Genomic DNA, 13184 nt, shown 5'->3' on the forward strand with positions numbered 1-13184 from the left:
GGGTTTTTAAAAAGTGAGTGAAATTGTCTCCACTCTCAGCAAGCTTCCTAGCTTTCTGCCCACAATGATCTATTTTATGTGAATCGCCTTGAAAGAGATTTTAGAGACTCCTCAAGAGCAGTTTTCAGGCTTACAGCAAATCTGAGCCAAAGATTCTGGTCTCCTGGATCTCTTTTTTTCACAAACACTCACAGCCTCCCTTATCACCACATTCATGAAGAAGAGCACAGTTGTTGTATCCAACACATTGTTATCACCCAGAGTTCATGACCTGCAAATCACTCTTGATGGTTGTGCATTCTGTGATTTTGGCAAATTCACATAACAAGTGCCCACCATCAGTGTCATGCAGAGTAGTTTCTGTGCCTTATATCCTTTACAGGAAATAAGTAATTGGTCTGCAGAGGTATCTCAGGCAGTAAAATGCCTGTTGTGCAAGCGTGAGGACCTGAGTTCAGATCCCAGTACCCTGTGTAAAGGTGGGCAAAGCCATGCATCTATAATCCCAGCACTGGGAGGTGGACACAGATAGGTCTCTGGAGCTCACTTTTCCAGGCAGCCTAGCTGAATTTATGAGTTTATATTCAGTGAGAGATCTTGTCTTGGAGAAATAAGGTGGAGGGCTTTGTCCTCCTCACACATGTATTCATACACATGAAGGAAAAATACACATGCACCCCCCACCCACACACTAAAATCTATGTTAATCAAGTGATTTAGAATTAGGAATATTAACTGAGTGGTGGCGCATGCCTTTAATCTCAGCACTTGGGAGGCAGAGGCAGGTGGTTAGTGAGTTCGATGCCAGCTTGGTCTACAAAGTAAGCTCCAGGACAGCCAGGACTGTTACCCAGAGAAACCCTGTCTCGAAAAACAAAAACAAACAAACAAAAAAGAATTAGAAAAATTAAAAATGTGGTTTAAAAAATTTAAAATATTGAAAAATATCTAATCTACCCATCGTAAAAACACAAAATAATAGACAAAAGTGACTTCATAAACACAGCCATCCCTGCTCACAAATGGTTTACTGTTCATACCTACTCCTGGATCTACAATCTCTGATCCACTCAGAACTGGCACTGCCTTTTAGTCAACTGTGCAGGACGTCTGCCTTCACATTTGACTTTCTGCACTTAATTCAGGTGATCTAAAATAGCACTACCTGCCTCCTATGTTTGAAAACAAAAAGTGGATTCTGCTTTTCACAGAGATGAGTGGCAGCTTTCATCTGCTTTGGGCAGGAGCTTTTGAGGATTGCTTTTGAAGTAAGAGTGATTACAAGTTCTTTTCAGAGGAGAACAACAACTGATCCCAGATATTAACCAAAGCTTCATGAGATCCCCGCAGAAATAGATTAGGATGATGGGTTGGAAGTGGGTGAAGGGTACTGTGATGGCTGGCCAACACTCTGCAGGCTCGTGTCTGTGATTGACCTTCCCCTACAAACAGAATTGGCTGTTGTCTGTTTGGCTTTCTACCAAAGAGGTGTATGGAGGTGTAGAAGGTGGTACTTAGAAAACTACCAGCATTTGCTAAGGAATGGGGGAAATTAAACTGTGAAGAAAATGGGAGGATTAGAAATAATTAGCCTATATTAAAAAAGTATTTGAATAATTTATCTTTTAATGGCCTTGAGTTAAATAATAGTATAAGAAGAAATAGTTACTTTCACTTTCCATTAAGAATATAGTTAAAGATTAGGGTTGTAGCTCAGTGGTAGAGCATGTGCAAAACATGTATGGAAAGCTTAGCCCAGTTAGCACCAAAAGCAGAATAGGAGGAAGGAAGGAAGGCGCACACACACACATACACACACACACACAGATACACACGCATACATATATGTGTTATTTGGATTGATTTGAAAGAACCATAAGCATTTCTCAGTGACTCACGTTGGTACACATCACGATAAAGATGGATAGTGGCAATTTGTAATGGCTGTCATCACAGACCTTCACGACACGGTAGTCATTTGTCGATGTTTTCTGGAAGGCAGGTTGTGTGGACAGTGTCTCCCGCTCACACCTGTAATTCCATGATTGTCTTCTATATTTGTTTATATCATTGTTGGGACACTTATTATTGCAAATAATTCTAATTTCACGCCTTGTCTGACTTTGTCTGTATTGCAGTAAGATACATTGCTTTTGCTTTGTGCTGATTTGTATCTGCTTTGGGCTTTAAATGAAGCAAAGCTTCATGGGAGCCTTTTTGTGCATGTGCTTGGTGTTTTCACAATGGAGTTGTTTGGAGTTCTGATGGCCGTCTCTTTGTTGTTTCCTGGCCAGTTAATGGAACTCCCAGCAGCCAGCTTTCTACTCCTAAGTCCACGAAGTCCTCCAGTTCCTCTCCAACCAGCCCAGGAAGTTTCAGAGGATTGAAGGTATGAAGGGAGAGATGTGGCCCGTTTATGTAGTCTGTTATTTGTGTGGTTTAACAGTTAGATTTGTTTGTGAGCTTGAAAAGCCTGTGCTTAATCCTGTCATCATATCAACCGGCCTCCTTAGCAACTCTCACAGTGTTCGCGTTCTGTGAGAATACAAGGTTGTGATGGGTTGAACAAAATGTGGTGAAAGTAAGTATTATTCTAATTATTGTAGAGGATTGCAACAGCAAAGCACTGGACAACACTGTAATTCATCTCAAAAGACCCTCTGCAATCATGATTTTAATTTCACTAATGTATTTTAACTATATTGAAGTCTACAACTTGGGAGAAAGATCAATATAACATTGTAGGTGGACATTTCTATCCCACCAGCAGCTAAAAGGTCAGAGTCTAGACTGTTAACTGCTCTCAAGGTACACTTCAGGGTAGAATCACCTGAGGCTTGATAGGAATGGGGTATCCACCTATCAGGTGACTTCTTCCTTTGCTGACAGTTGGGTTAGAGGCAGGGCAATAGAAACTGGAAGAGGAGGTTCTACAGGTTAACGTACCAAAGGTAAAGGGCAGCTGGGAAAAGATTGGCAAATTTAGTTTACTGAACTTCCTTCAGCTAAGAAAGCAGGCGCACTACGCTAACAACCCATAAAAGGTCACCTCAGACCTCACCCCAACCCTTTTTTCTTGCCCACGGAGTGCTGAGCCACAGAGAAGATACGGCACATCTCCAGGCTCCTCTGTGTCTCCCTTAATGAACTGTCTCCTCTCCTGTCATTGACTGTGACTCTGTGTAATTCATTGTAGAGGCGCAAGAACCTGACCTGTGGCCTCAGATCCACACCCCTATAGGTCCAGAAGGCCCTGGTTCCTCCCCCATGGACTTCTCCACGGGTTAACTTTATGTCCTAAAATGGTGCCTACTAACTTTTCCTGGAACCAAGTGACAGGAAAAGGATGCCAGACAGCTCTTGTTTCTTTGACTTAACTTTGGGAGCCAGACCTTATATTCCCACAGTGTCTTAGAAGTCACACAGGTCAGCCAGTTCAGCATGGGAGGAGGAGGGTCCGGCTCAGGGTCTAGCTGCCTTAGCAGCAATCCCCCATTTCCATCTTTCTGCTAACCATGCAGAACTTTAGTTTTAGGCTGTCCTTCTTTTCCACTCTGATCTCCCCAAATTCCTGTGCATGTACTTGCTTGAAGGTCACGACCGTCTGTCTCCTCATCAGTTCTCCTGCTCTGTTCTCTTTCCCAGCCTTTTCACCTGTAGTCGGAACCATCCATTCCCTGCCAATCTTTTTTCTTCAGGTCTTGGAACCCCCTCCCCTCTTAATCCTACGTTTCTGGCTTTGTCCTTGACCTCAGCCTGTGATTTCTTTTCTTTGGCAGAGTCCCTTGGATGTAGCTGGTAGCTTTCTTCTGCAGGGTTACATACTCTCCTTAAATCACGGCATTTGGGGCAGGGGCGCAGATAGGCAATAAAGAGTACTAAATGTGTCGTCGACTGCCAGACAGATGAGGAAAGCGCCTCCCTGGACTTTAATTCATCATCTGTCCAAACTCAAGACTTTTAAGGTAGTTGTAACTTCAGGCTTCAGAGTCAGGGCACACACAGGTTTTAGATGCCTGAGTTTTGATGCAGAGGTCTAAGCCTGGGAGCTCTTTGTGGTGAGTGTTCTTGCTGGTTGAAAGGACGAAGAACAAAGTCCATGCGGAATATCACCAACATCTTGCGATTATAAACTGTCTGGTGTGCTGATGTTTTATCTGATGGTGTCTCCTGGGTCTGCTGGTGGTGAAAGGCTTCCCAGATTTGTGAGGTGTGATGAAAGTGCTGCCTGATTGGCAGAGCTAAAACGTAACTCTCTGACCTCCTGAACTTGGAGCCCTCTTTCCAAAGCCGTGAAATGTAAATCCACAGTAGCTGCTGACCTTAGACATTTCCACTTCTCCCTGGAGCTTTGGCTTTTCTGGTGTATTTAAAACTAAGTTAATAATTTTCAGAATAGGGAAGTGGCCACTCTGAGGCACTTTTCATTTCCCCAGAAACACTGTGTGGTGACTTCATCTTTGAACATAATTGATTTTGTTAGACAGAAACAGAAACAAAGAGGCAGATTAAGTAGTTTTGAAGACTTTGGTGCCCTAACAAAATAAATCATGGCATTGAATACCAGATGCTGTTTGTACATGGTGGTTACTCGGTTAGTTTGGTGAGTTTGGGGATAGTTCAGTCTCCTGGGCTGCAACCCATTAGGGTAGGTGAGGGTTCACCATGCAAACCAGTGTGTACAAACTTTATTCGAATGTGTTCGTGTTCAATGCTCCTTTGGTCATGAACACAGGACACTGGAAGCTCTTCATGTTAGTAACATTAGAAGTAACTGGTGAAGTTAGACTCGGAGGTTGCTGCAGTGACAACCATGACACCCTGGATCCTAGAGACTATGAAGTTCACAGTGAAGGCATGTGGACATTTTTAACAAAAGACCTTATGGTACCTCCAGTCTCTTACTCAAAAGCAGTAAGCCTGAATCTTACTTGAAGGGCTTGCTCATGGACAGGACAGAGTTCTAGCTGATTTTGACTGACTGCAGTCTATCGAGGTGTGCTCAGAGATGGGTGGGTTCAAGTCAGCACATTCCACACAGCTGTCAAGCTAGCCACTGTCTTGCTTCTTATTTACATACACAGTGGATTCTGTTTATCAACATTAACAAGCTACATATCTCAAATGAAGTGAGTATGTGGGTAATTCTTGTAGTAGGGATAGGGAAATGCAAAAAAAATTTGCAAAAGAAATAGAATTTTTAATAGTCATTGCTGCTTCCTGTGTTTTCATTACTCTTTGTCTGTGTATCTCCAGACCACAGGGAATATTATGCCTTCTATAAATGTTCCTGTTCAACAACAGCCCTTCTTCAGAGCATAATGAAAAACCAACTTTTATGGTCCTGGAGAGCCAGGCTTCATGGTGACTTTAATCTTAAGCTCAGTGTTTAGAAGGTGTATTTTAGTGATATCTTGCACAAAGTGACTCCCTCTTGTAGCCCTTCCACATTGACTTCAGGCTTTCAGCCCCTGACATGGCATAGGCAGGCTTCAAGGAGTGTTTTTAACTGTGTCGTGTGTCTCCTCATAGGATTGTCAGTCATGGTCAGGATTATGACTTTTTTTAAAAAAAAAAAATGAAAGCCTTGTTTCCAAGTAGAGGAATATATTGGATAAGTATAATAATAACTCCTATTAACCCAATACAGGGATTTTGAAAAGCTTTAGCACTTAAAAAAATGTCAATATGAGAGTTGAAAACTGGTTGCTGTCATTTGCTAAAAAAGCTACAACTAAGGGTGATTCATGGAAGCTTCTGTTAGATGCACATGAACCTAGCTAGCTCTGTGCGCTCTCCCTCCACAGGGTGCCTCTGCCTTTTACACTGTCTGCTTTCTCTTCTGGCACTTTTTGTTTGTCAGAGAACTGGCTTCCACCACCTGTTCTATTTCCTGTTTTCTTTCCATGCCTTTTGTTACCCCGGACTCACAGTAAAAAGCAGGTTTTCAAGGAACTGGGAGAGGAGAGGAGAGGGGCTTTCTAAAATAAACAGTAAGGAAGTTACAAAGGTCCACAGGAACTCAGTGGGTAAACACTGCAGGACTTGCAAGTATGTGTGGAAGTAAATGTGGGCTTTAGGGAGTCCTGGTCTCAATCAGGACATTCGGAAAGAAAGGGACTTAGCAGAATGTTACCGCTTGCAGGAAAGCTGAGCACGGCTGATCCTAACATCCCAGAAGTAGTATGGAGACCTGAGTCCTGAGTTCTGAGCGCTGGAGACAGATGACAGGTGTCCATTCCTGACCCAGCCTCTTTCTGGGCAATGAGATTTAGACGTGTGGTGCACAGATCCCTGTCCCTATTACTTCTTAGATTTTGGTGACCCAGCTTCCAGTCTGTTTGTTCAGAGTCCTGGGAGTAATCAGCAGGGCTACTTTTATTTATCTTTGAGATTTAACTGCAGAAAAATTTCATTCTTTATTCCACCAAGAGTTAGGGTGTTGAGAATTGCAGTGCATATTTGCAATCCCAGCACTCAGGAGGTTTACACAAGGGTCATGAGTTCAGTGTGAACATGGGCTACATGTACAGCAAGAGACCTGTCACAAACAAATAGAACCCGGCTGATAGTAGCTTAAGTTGGATCTTTTATTTCTCTGGCAATTTTCAGTTTAGGAAAGATTTTATTGGCAAGGGAATCAGCTTGGAATGAATGATTTAACAAATTAAAAAATTGTTTACTAGAGAATCATTTTAGCTCTGTGTTAGGCATTTGGAGGGAAAGCATTCCTAACTGTGGTTGAATTAATGTGCCACATCAGTGACTTTACTCAGTGGTTTTACAGGGGTGAGCTAATATCAGTTCTCTAAAGTTCAGATTGGGGACTGTTGCTTTGCCTTTTGAGAGCGAAAGTTAGACTTGGGAAGTTTAAGTAACAAATAAATAAAGGAAATTATTTGAGTTAGGGTTGTACTGGCTAGGAGAGGGAGACAGCCCATGGCCTAGATGCCAGGCTGAAGATCTGGGCTTATTTTGTTGGGAAAAAAAAGACCCATTGGAGTTTTTGGATCCCTTAAATTCTCTAACAGCTTGTGGAATGGAAGACATGAAAAGTGCAAGAGGACCGGTGAGCCCGGGGATGATCTGACCCCGGAGGTAGCTGTAGGGAACAAAATAGGTTTTGTTGTTTGTTTTCTATTTATTTATTTATTTAGGTTTTTCAAGACAGGGTTTCTCTGTAGCTTTGGAGCTCTTTTAGTAGACCAGCCTGGCCTTGAGCTTACAGAGATCCACCTGCCTCTGCCTCCTGAGTGCTGGGATTAAAGGTGTGCCTGGCGTTTGCGTTTGTTTCTAAGCCTCCTCTTAGTCTCCTCTTTGAATTTGCTTTTAAACATCTCAGCTTTTAGATATTTTCTTGTACAGTGCTACCAATTCTGAAGCCACTTTCAATTTCAGTGCCAAAATATAAATAAAATAGGACAAGACAAATAAAAAGATTGAATCCTGAGAATCTGATTGTTCACCAATTCTGTTTTGTTGTTTAGAAGTAAAATGATTGGACTAGGAGCTGGCTGGAGATTTAATCTATTAGAATTCTCTGTGGTGCTGAGACTTACATTTGCACTAATTTTAGTGTCTGCTTAGCTGTGATGTCATAAAGCATGCTTTATTTTGTTGAAGTCAAAAGTAGCACAGTTAATTTTAAAAAGTAGTACAGTATGAATTTTTGTGATGTTAATTGAGAATTGAGACTGTATCTGTGAAATACATTTATTAATGTGTTATGTTGTATAAAGGGAAAAAGGAGGAAAATTCTGTATCATTTCTGGTATCAGTCAGTTGACATTCTATAAATACCATCTTATCACATAAGAACTAGGGAGCTAATGATTTGTAAATGTATCCTCATAATCAATGGTTATTTTCTTCTTCTAGCAGATTTCTGCTCAGGGCAGATCATCTTCCAATGTGAACGGTGGACCTGAACTTGAACGCTGCATGAGCCCTGAAGGTGCTTCTCAATCTCATCATTACCTTTATAAAGGAAGTCATCTGCCTGAACTTGGTGGCCATTGTAATCCCACCTGTGCCACATTCTTCCTAAATAGGGAAATGATGTTTCCACCTGATAGCCCAGTTAGTTTTAGGTGTTGAGGGTGGAGTCACCTGAGGCTGTGTAGTGTCTCTTTGCTATAAACCACATTATCCCTGTTTCAGATCTGAGACTTGGGCTTACTGTCTTGTACCCTTACTGGTTATGGACTCACAATTCCTAAGTATTTTTCCATTCTCTCAGTTAGATGAACACAAATATATTCTGCTTTGCCTGGAAGTGATCTTAACTCACTACCTAGCACACTTTTCTGAGAAGGCTTTGAGCCAGGAATTAGCCTCAACACAGTGTCTTACTTTGATAGGACTTCCTTTGCTAGAACCAAAGACTCTCAAGAGTTACTCCTCCAGCCTTCTCTTGCCTAAGAGAGGAGTTGTGAAGAGGTTAGGTTAGACTGCCCTAACTGGCACTTCAGGGTTTGTTAGACTGCTTATTCATTGTAACCAACAAGGTCAAAAGGAAACTGGTGATTCAGGCATTCTATTTAGGAAACATGCTGAGGAATTTTCTTTAGTTTCGCTATAGACCTATAAATAATTGCATTGCATTGCATTATTTCCCAAGTAAGTAGGAATCGATATGAAAGAAATTTCCTTCTGACTCTGTTTATCCTTGGTTGCAGGTGTGAATGGGAACAGGTGCTCTGAGTCCTTCACCCTTCTGGAGAAATACAGAATCGGGAAGGTCATTGGTGATGGCAACTTTGCAGTTGTTAAAGAGTGTATGGACAGGTGAGTGGCTGTGATTTGCTCCCCCCCAGATACAGTTTTCCCTCTGGAGTTTATTCTTAAATTACTGAATTGTTTTAGTTAGGGTTTCTATTGCTGTAAAGAGACCCCGTGACCACAGAAACTCTTATAAGGGAAGCATTTAAGTGAGGGGCCTCACAGTTTCAGAGGTTCAGTCTATCGTCAAGGTGGAGAGCATGACAGCATGCAGGCAGATGTGGTGCTGCAGCTGAGAGTCCTACATCTTGACTCAGAGGCAACAGGATGATGACTGACTAACCAGGCAGTGTCCTGAGCATAAGACACCTCAAAGCCGCCCCCCCACCCCAGTGACCACTTCCTCCAACAAGTCCATATCCACTCCAACAAAGCCGCACCTCCTAATAGTGTTACTCCCTGAGTTTATAGGGAGTAATATTCAAACTAACACATGAATGAAAGGCCTTTCTGGGAAATGTCTCTTTTCCCTTTCCTAAAAGAATCTGCCCTTGGGACTAGTCTTTTGGTAGGCCCCAAGCAGTTTATTTGCAGTTATATACATAAAATTGTTTTCTATGCATGTGGTCTAAAGGACATTCAGAACTCACCCACCGCCTAGAGAACAGTGAGGAGGAAAATGAGCCACTGGAAGAAGAAAACCTTCTGTAAGGCCCACATCGGGCTCTGCTCCGTGCACTGTGTTACCTCATTGGACCTCCACAGCAGTGCTGAACTAACCCATAGCTCTGGATAAACAAGCCACGACTGAGAGATCAGAAGAAACCAATTCTGCTTGTTCTTGGCCTTCTAAAACAATCTGAAAGTCATGGTGGATGCACAATAAAGACTTTGTGTCTATAGAACACTATCCTACCTGCTTCGAACGGCTGAGTTTTATAGTTATGGCAGGTTTTCTAGAAGGTCCTGATAATTGCAGTTAGTCCATCCTATCGGATCTTCAAGGATGATTTTCTTTCCTTTCTATATTGCTATGTAAGAAAACCCCTGTTCTTGAAGTCTTTTACAGAGCTCTGGTGCACAGATTGCTCCCCAAGAAAACAATGAGGCATTTAAATGTACTTCCAAGGACCTGTTAGAAATGTGGTTTATAACATGAGGGGAGGAATTTTTTTTAAAGATTTATTTACTTATTATGTATACAGTGTTCTGTCTGTCTGTATCCTTGCTGGCCAGAAGAGGGCACCAGATCTCATTACAGATGGCTGTGAGCCACCATGTGGTTGCTGGGAATTAAACTCAGGTCCCCTGGAAGAGCAGTCAGTGCTCTTAACCTCTGAGCCATCTCTCCAACCCAAGGGGAGGATTTTTTAAAATATTTATTTATTTATTATGTATACAATATTCTTTCTGTGTGTATGCCTGAAGACCAGAAGAGGCCACCAGACCTCACTACAGATGGTTGTGAGCCACCATGTGGTTGCTGGGAATTGAACTCAGGACCTTTGGAAGAGCAGGCAATGCTCTTAACCGCTGAGAGAGCGTATGTCTTCTGAATACTTTCTAAGAATACTGTGATGGCCTCTGTTAAACTGTTTATACTTGAGTAATTTTTTTTGGCCTGTTTAAATTCAAGTATGCTAATATCGACTAACAAATAGTATTGGATTAAGATTTTTGTGTCCAGTAAATGATTTCTTTAGTGCCAGGTGGGGTTTCATAGGGTGGGAATAATCTAGCGCCAGATCTTGCTGAAGGTGTTGAGTAAAAGTAAGGACTAAAAGTGCAAAGACTTTGCAGTTTTCAAGTATAGAGTTAAGTTGTTGAGTATTTTCTCCCGTTAATCTGATCTACTTTTATTTATTCTTCTTAGAGACCTGTCTTCAGATTTATACTTCAGTATGAGTTAATGTAAAGAAGATTTAATTAGCCTGGCTTTGTTTTTTTCTTTTCGTTTTTGGGACTTCCTCCTCTGACCCCTCTCCACACTGTGTCTAAGGGACGGAAGTGTCGGTGCTGGAGAGGGAGTTGGGAAGGAAGGTTTATTCTGATTTACAATGTTAATGGTCCTCACTCTGGTCATTCCTAGGTCTACTGGAAAAGAGTTTGCTTTAAAGATCATAGACAAGGCCAAATGCTGTGGAAAGGTACAGTATGTGCAACTGCTACGTAGAAAGAATGTGTGGATTCACGGAGAGGGAGGCGTTTACGTGGGGACCTGAGGCCTTTGTGGAGGGAGATGGCCTGTCAGTGACAGCAAGGGAAGTAATAGTGTTCACCCTGCTGTTTCCCAGCAACTTTAACTCTAAGTTTATTGATCTTGGTTATATCTATAAAAAATATAAAATGCTCTTTTCTGGGAGATTCCTCATCTCAAATCCAGCAACATTTAAAAAGCCAGAACTGAGGGTCATTAAATGTTACCTACTTTCATGCTAAGAGTTGGCCTTCCCACAAGGTTCCCACACCAGAGACAAAAGGCTTCAGTACTCACACAAGGCTCCCAGGTGCTGCCCAGGGCCCAGTCGGATGCTATGTTCATGGGCTTGTATTAAGCCAGAGGAGCCCCAAGCTTGAACACCTCTAGTCTTAGGAGGCAGCTGCCATTGGCTAGAGGAAAACCTTAGTTTCCTTATCAAGGCCAGGAATGGTCTGGCCTTGTCCCTTGTGCATGAAGTGACTCCTTCAGGCACAAGAGCCCATTTCTCTCTGTCCTGCTCTCAGACTGTGGTAGGAAGGATTGACGATGACAGTAAATAGACAGACGCTGCCAGCCTGTGGTGATCCCTCTGTGGTAGGAGGTCTCTTACAGGAAAAGACTGTGGAGCTGTAGTCTAACACCAGGTGGAGCTGCTGACTGATACAAGTCTGAAATAAGCTATGGGCTCAAGTACACAATGGACTTTGAAGACTTAGTGTTTAAAAAAAAAATCAAAATATAAAAAGAAGTACCTCAATAATGTTTTTCTATGTTACTACATGGTAGACTATTTTAAATATAATGGACTGTTACACTTTTAAGTTAATTTTTCCTGTTTGTCATATTTCTTAGTGTGACCATTAGACACTTTAGAGTTGTGTTTTCGAATTGTAATTCTGTTGGAAAGTTACTCTAGGGCCAGAGTATATAAAGTCACTCCTGCCTTTACTTCTTGCAGTGTGACCCTGGACAAATGTTTAAGTCATCTGTGTCTCTGTTTGTTCTTTCTCTGAATATGTTGACTGTTAGTGTGTACGACACAAGGCAGTGGTTGGTGGGGTCGGGGAATGGAAAACACGTACAAAGTGCCAGTGTGTGTAGAAAGAACTGACATGTGTTACTGTCAACATTGTTAGCATTCCAGAAGACTTTGGAATTTATAATTGTAAGGTGATGTGGTAGTACTGACTTTACATTGTGAAATTGCTAAAACAAAGCAAAAACAAAACAAAACTCCTAGATTTAGTAGGCATTTATGAAACTATGTAATATCAACTAAAAATTTTAAATAGGGTTAAGGAAGTTTTAGAAAAATCTTCTACCTAGGAGACATTTTTCATTTATTATTTTCTCTTGTAATTGTCAACAGCAAAGGTGTAAGATGGCCCTTTTCTGCATGTTTACTTCTGTCTGATCTTACGTGCTTTTGCATATTCTTTAAACACTTTAATGTTCATTTTTCTTAATCTGTGTGTGTGTATGTTGTGTTATGTGTTTTGTAAAGTGTGTTTATGTACATGTGTGTGTGTGTATGTGGACATATTTCAAGGAAACTTGCCTAAGTCAGTCTTCTTCCATTATTTGGGTCTCAGGAAACAAACTCAGGTCTTGGGTTGGGCAGCAAGCACTTTTACCCGCTGAGCCATCTCTTGCTGGCCCTCTTTGTTTATAATTCTAATGGTTTTGTTAATTCTCAAATGTAGTTATCTCTATATGTGGCTGTTAGTCTTTCTATTTTTGAGGCAATTGAGCACAGTGTGTCATGATATAGCCCTATTACATTTTCTTTAAAAATATTAAGGATAATGGCTAAGATATAAGCAGCTGTTTTCATTGTTAAAGATAATTGCATACAAGAATTTAATCTGATACAGTGACTGCCTAGACACATGGGAATAGGCCACATCTCATTACTGAATATGGTTCTATTTTTGCAGCTCATGATCTTATGTGTCTCTGAATTTTTTACATTTTGCATATTTGACCAATAAATTCCATATCAACACTGTATAAAATTATAATTAAAAACTTCATGCTGCACATAAGTTGATTTTTTCCACTGTGAAATTAGGTTTTTAATAAAATTAGCATAATTTGTTTACGAAATTTTAGGGGATCATCTAGCCACTATTATGGGGAACTTGGTCTCCTCTGCTTTGTGAGTTTTAGGCGGAAAACTCATGTGTTGAAAATAATCACCAGTTTGGGAATATAGGGACTTTTCATAGTCATGACTCAAAACACTTACACCAGCTGGGCAGAG

The 13184-nt window shown here is 41.4% G+C and overlaps 1 protein-coding gene across 9 annotated transcripts in view; it reads left to right on the forward strand.

Annotated features, from left to right (window-relative positions):
* Dclk2 (doublecortin like kinase 2) overlaps positions 1-13184 on the forward strand; it is a 117986-nt gene that overhangs the window by 78758 nt on the left and 26044 nt on the right. For 6 of the 9 annotated variants that reach the window (XR_009056269.1, XR_009056270.1, XM_057756742.1 and 3 more), the window contains 4 exons: positions 2295-2389; positions 7879-7954; positions 8679-8787; positions 10811-10868. Coding sequence is in view for 7 of the 9 variants with exons in the window: in XM_057756742.1 (XP_057612725.1) it covers positions 2295-2389; positions 7879-7954; positions 8679-8787; positions 10811-10868 (338 nt within the window). In the remaining 2 variants the exon portion in view is untranslated. The remainder of the gene's footprint in view (positions 1-2294; positions 2390-7878; positions 7955-8678; positions 8788-10810; positions 10869-13184) is intronic. The other 3 variants (XM_057756743.1, XM_057756745.1, XM_057756747.1) reach the window with 1 other exon arrangement.

This window comes from Chionomys nivalis, chromosome 24 (assembly GCF_950005125.1).
Source record: "Chionomys nivalis chromosome 24, mChiNiv1.1, whole genome shotgun sequence".
Classification (NCBI taxonomy): domain Eukaryota; kingdom Metazoa; phylum Chordata; class Mammalia; order Rodentia; family Cricetidae; genus Chionomys; species Chionomys nivalis.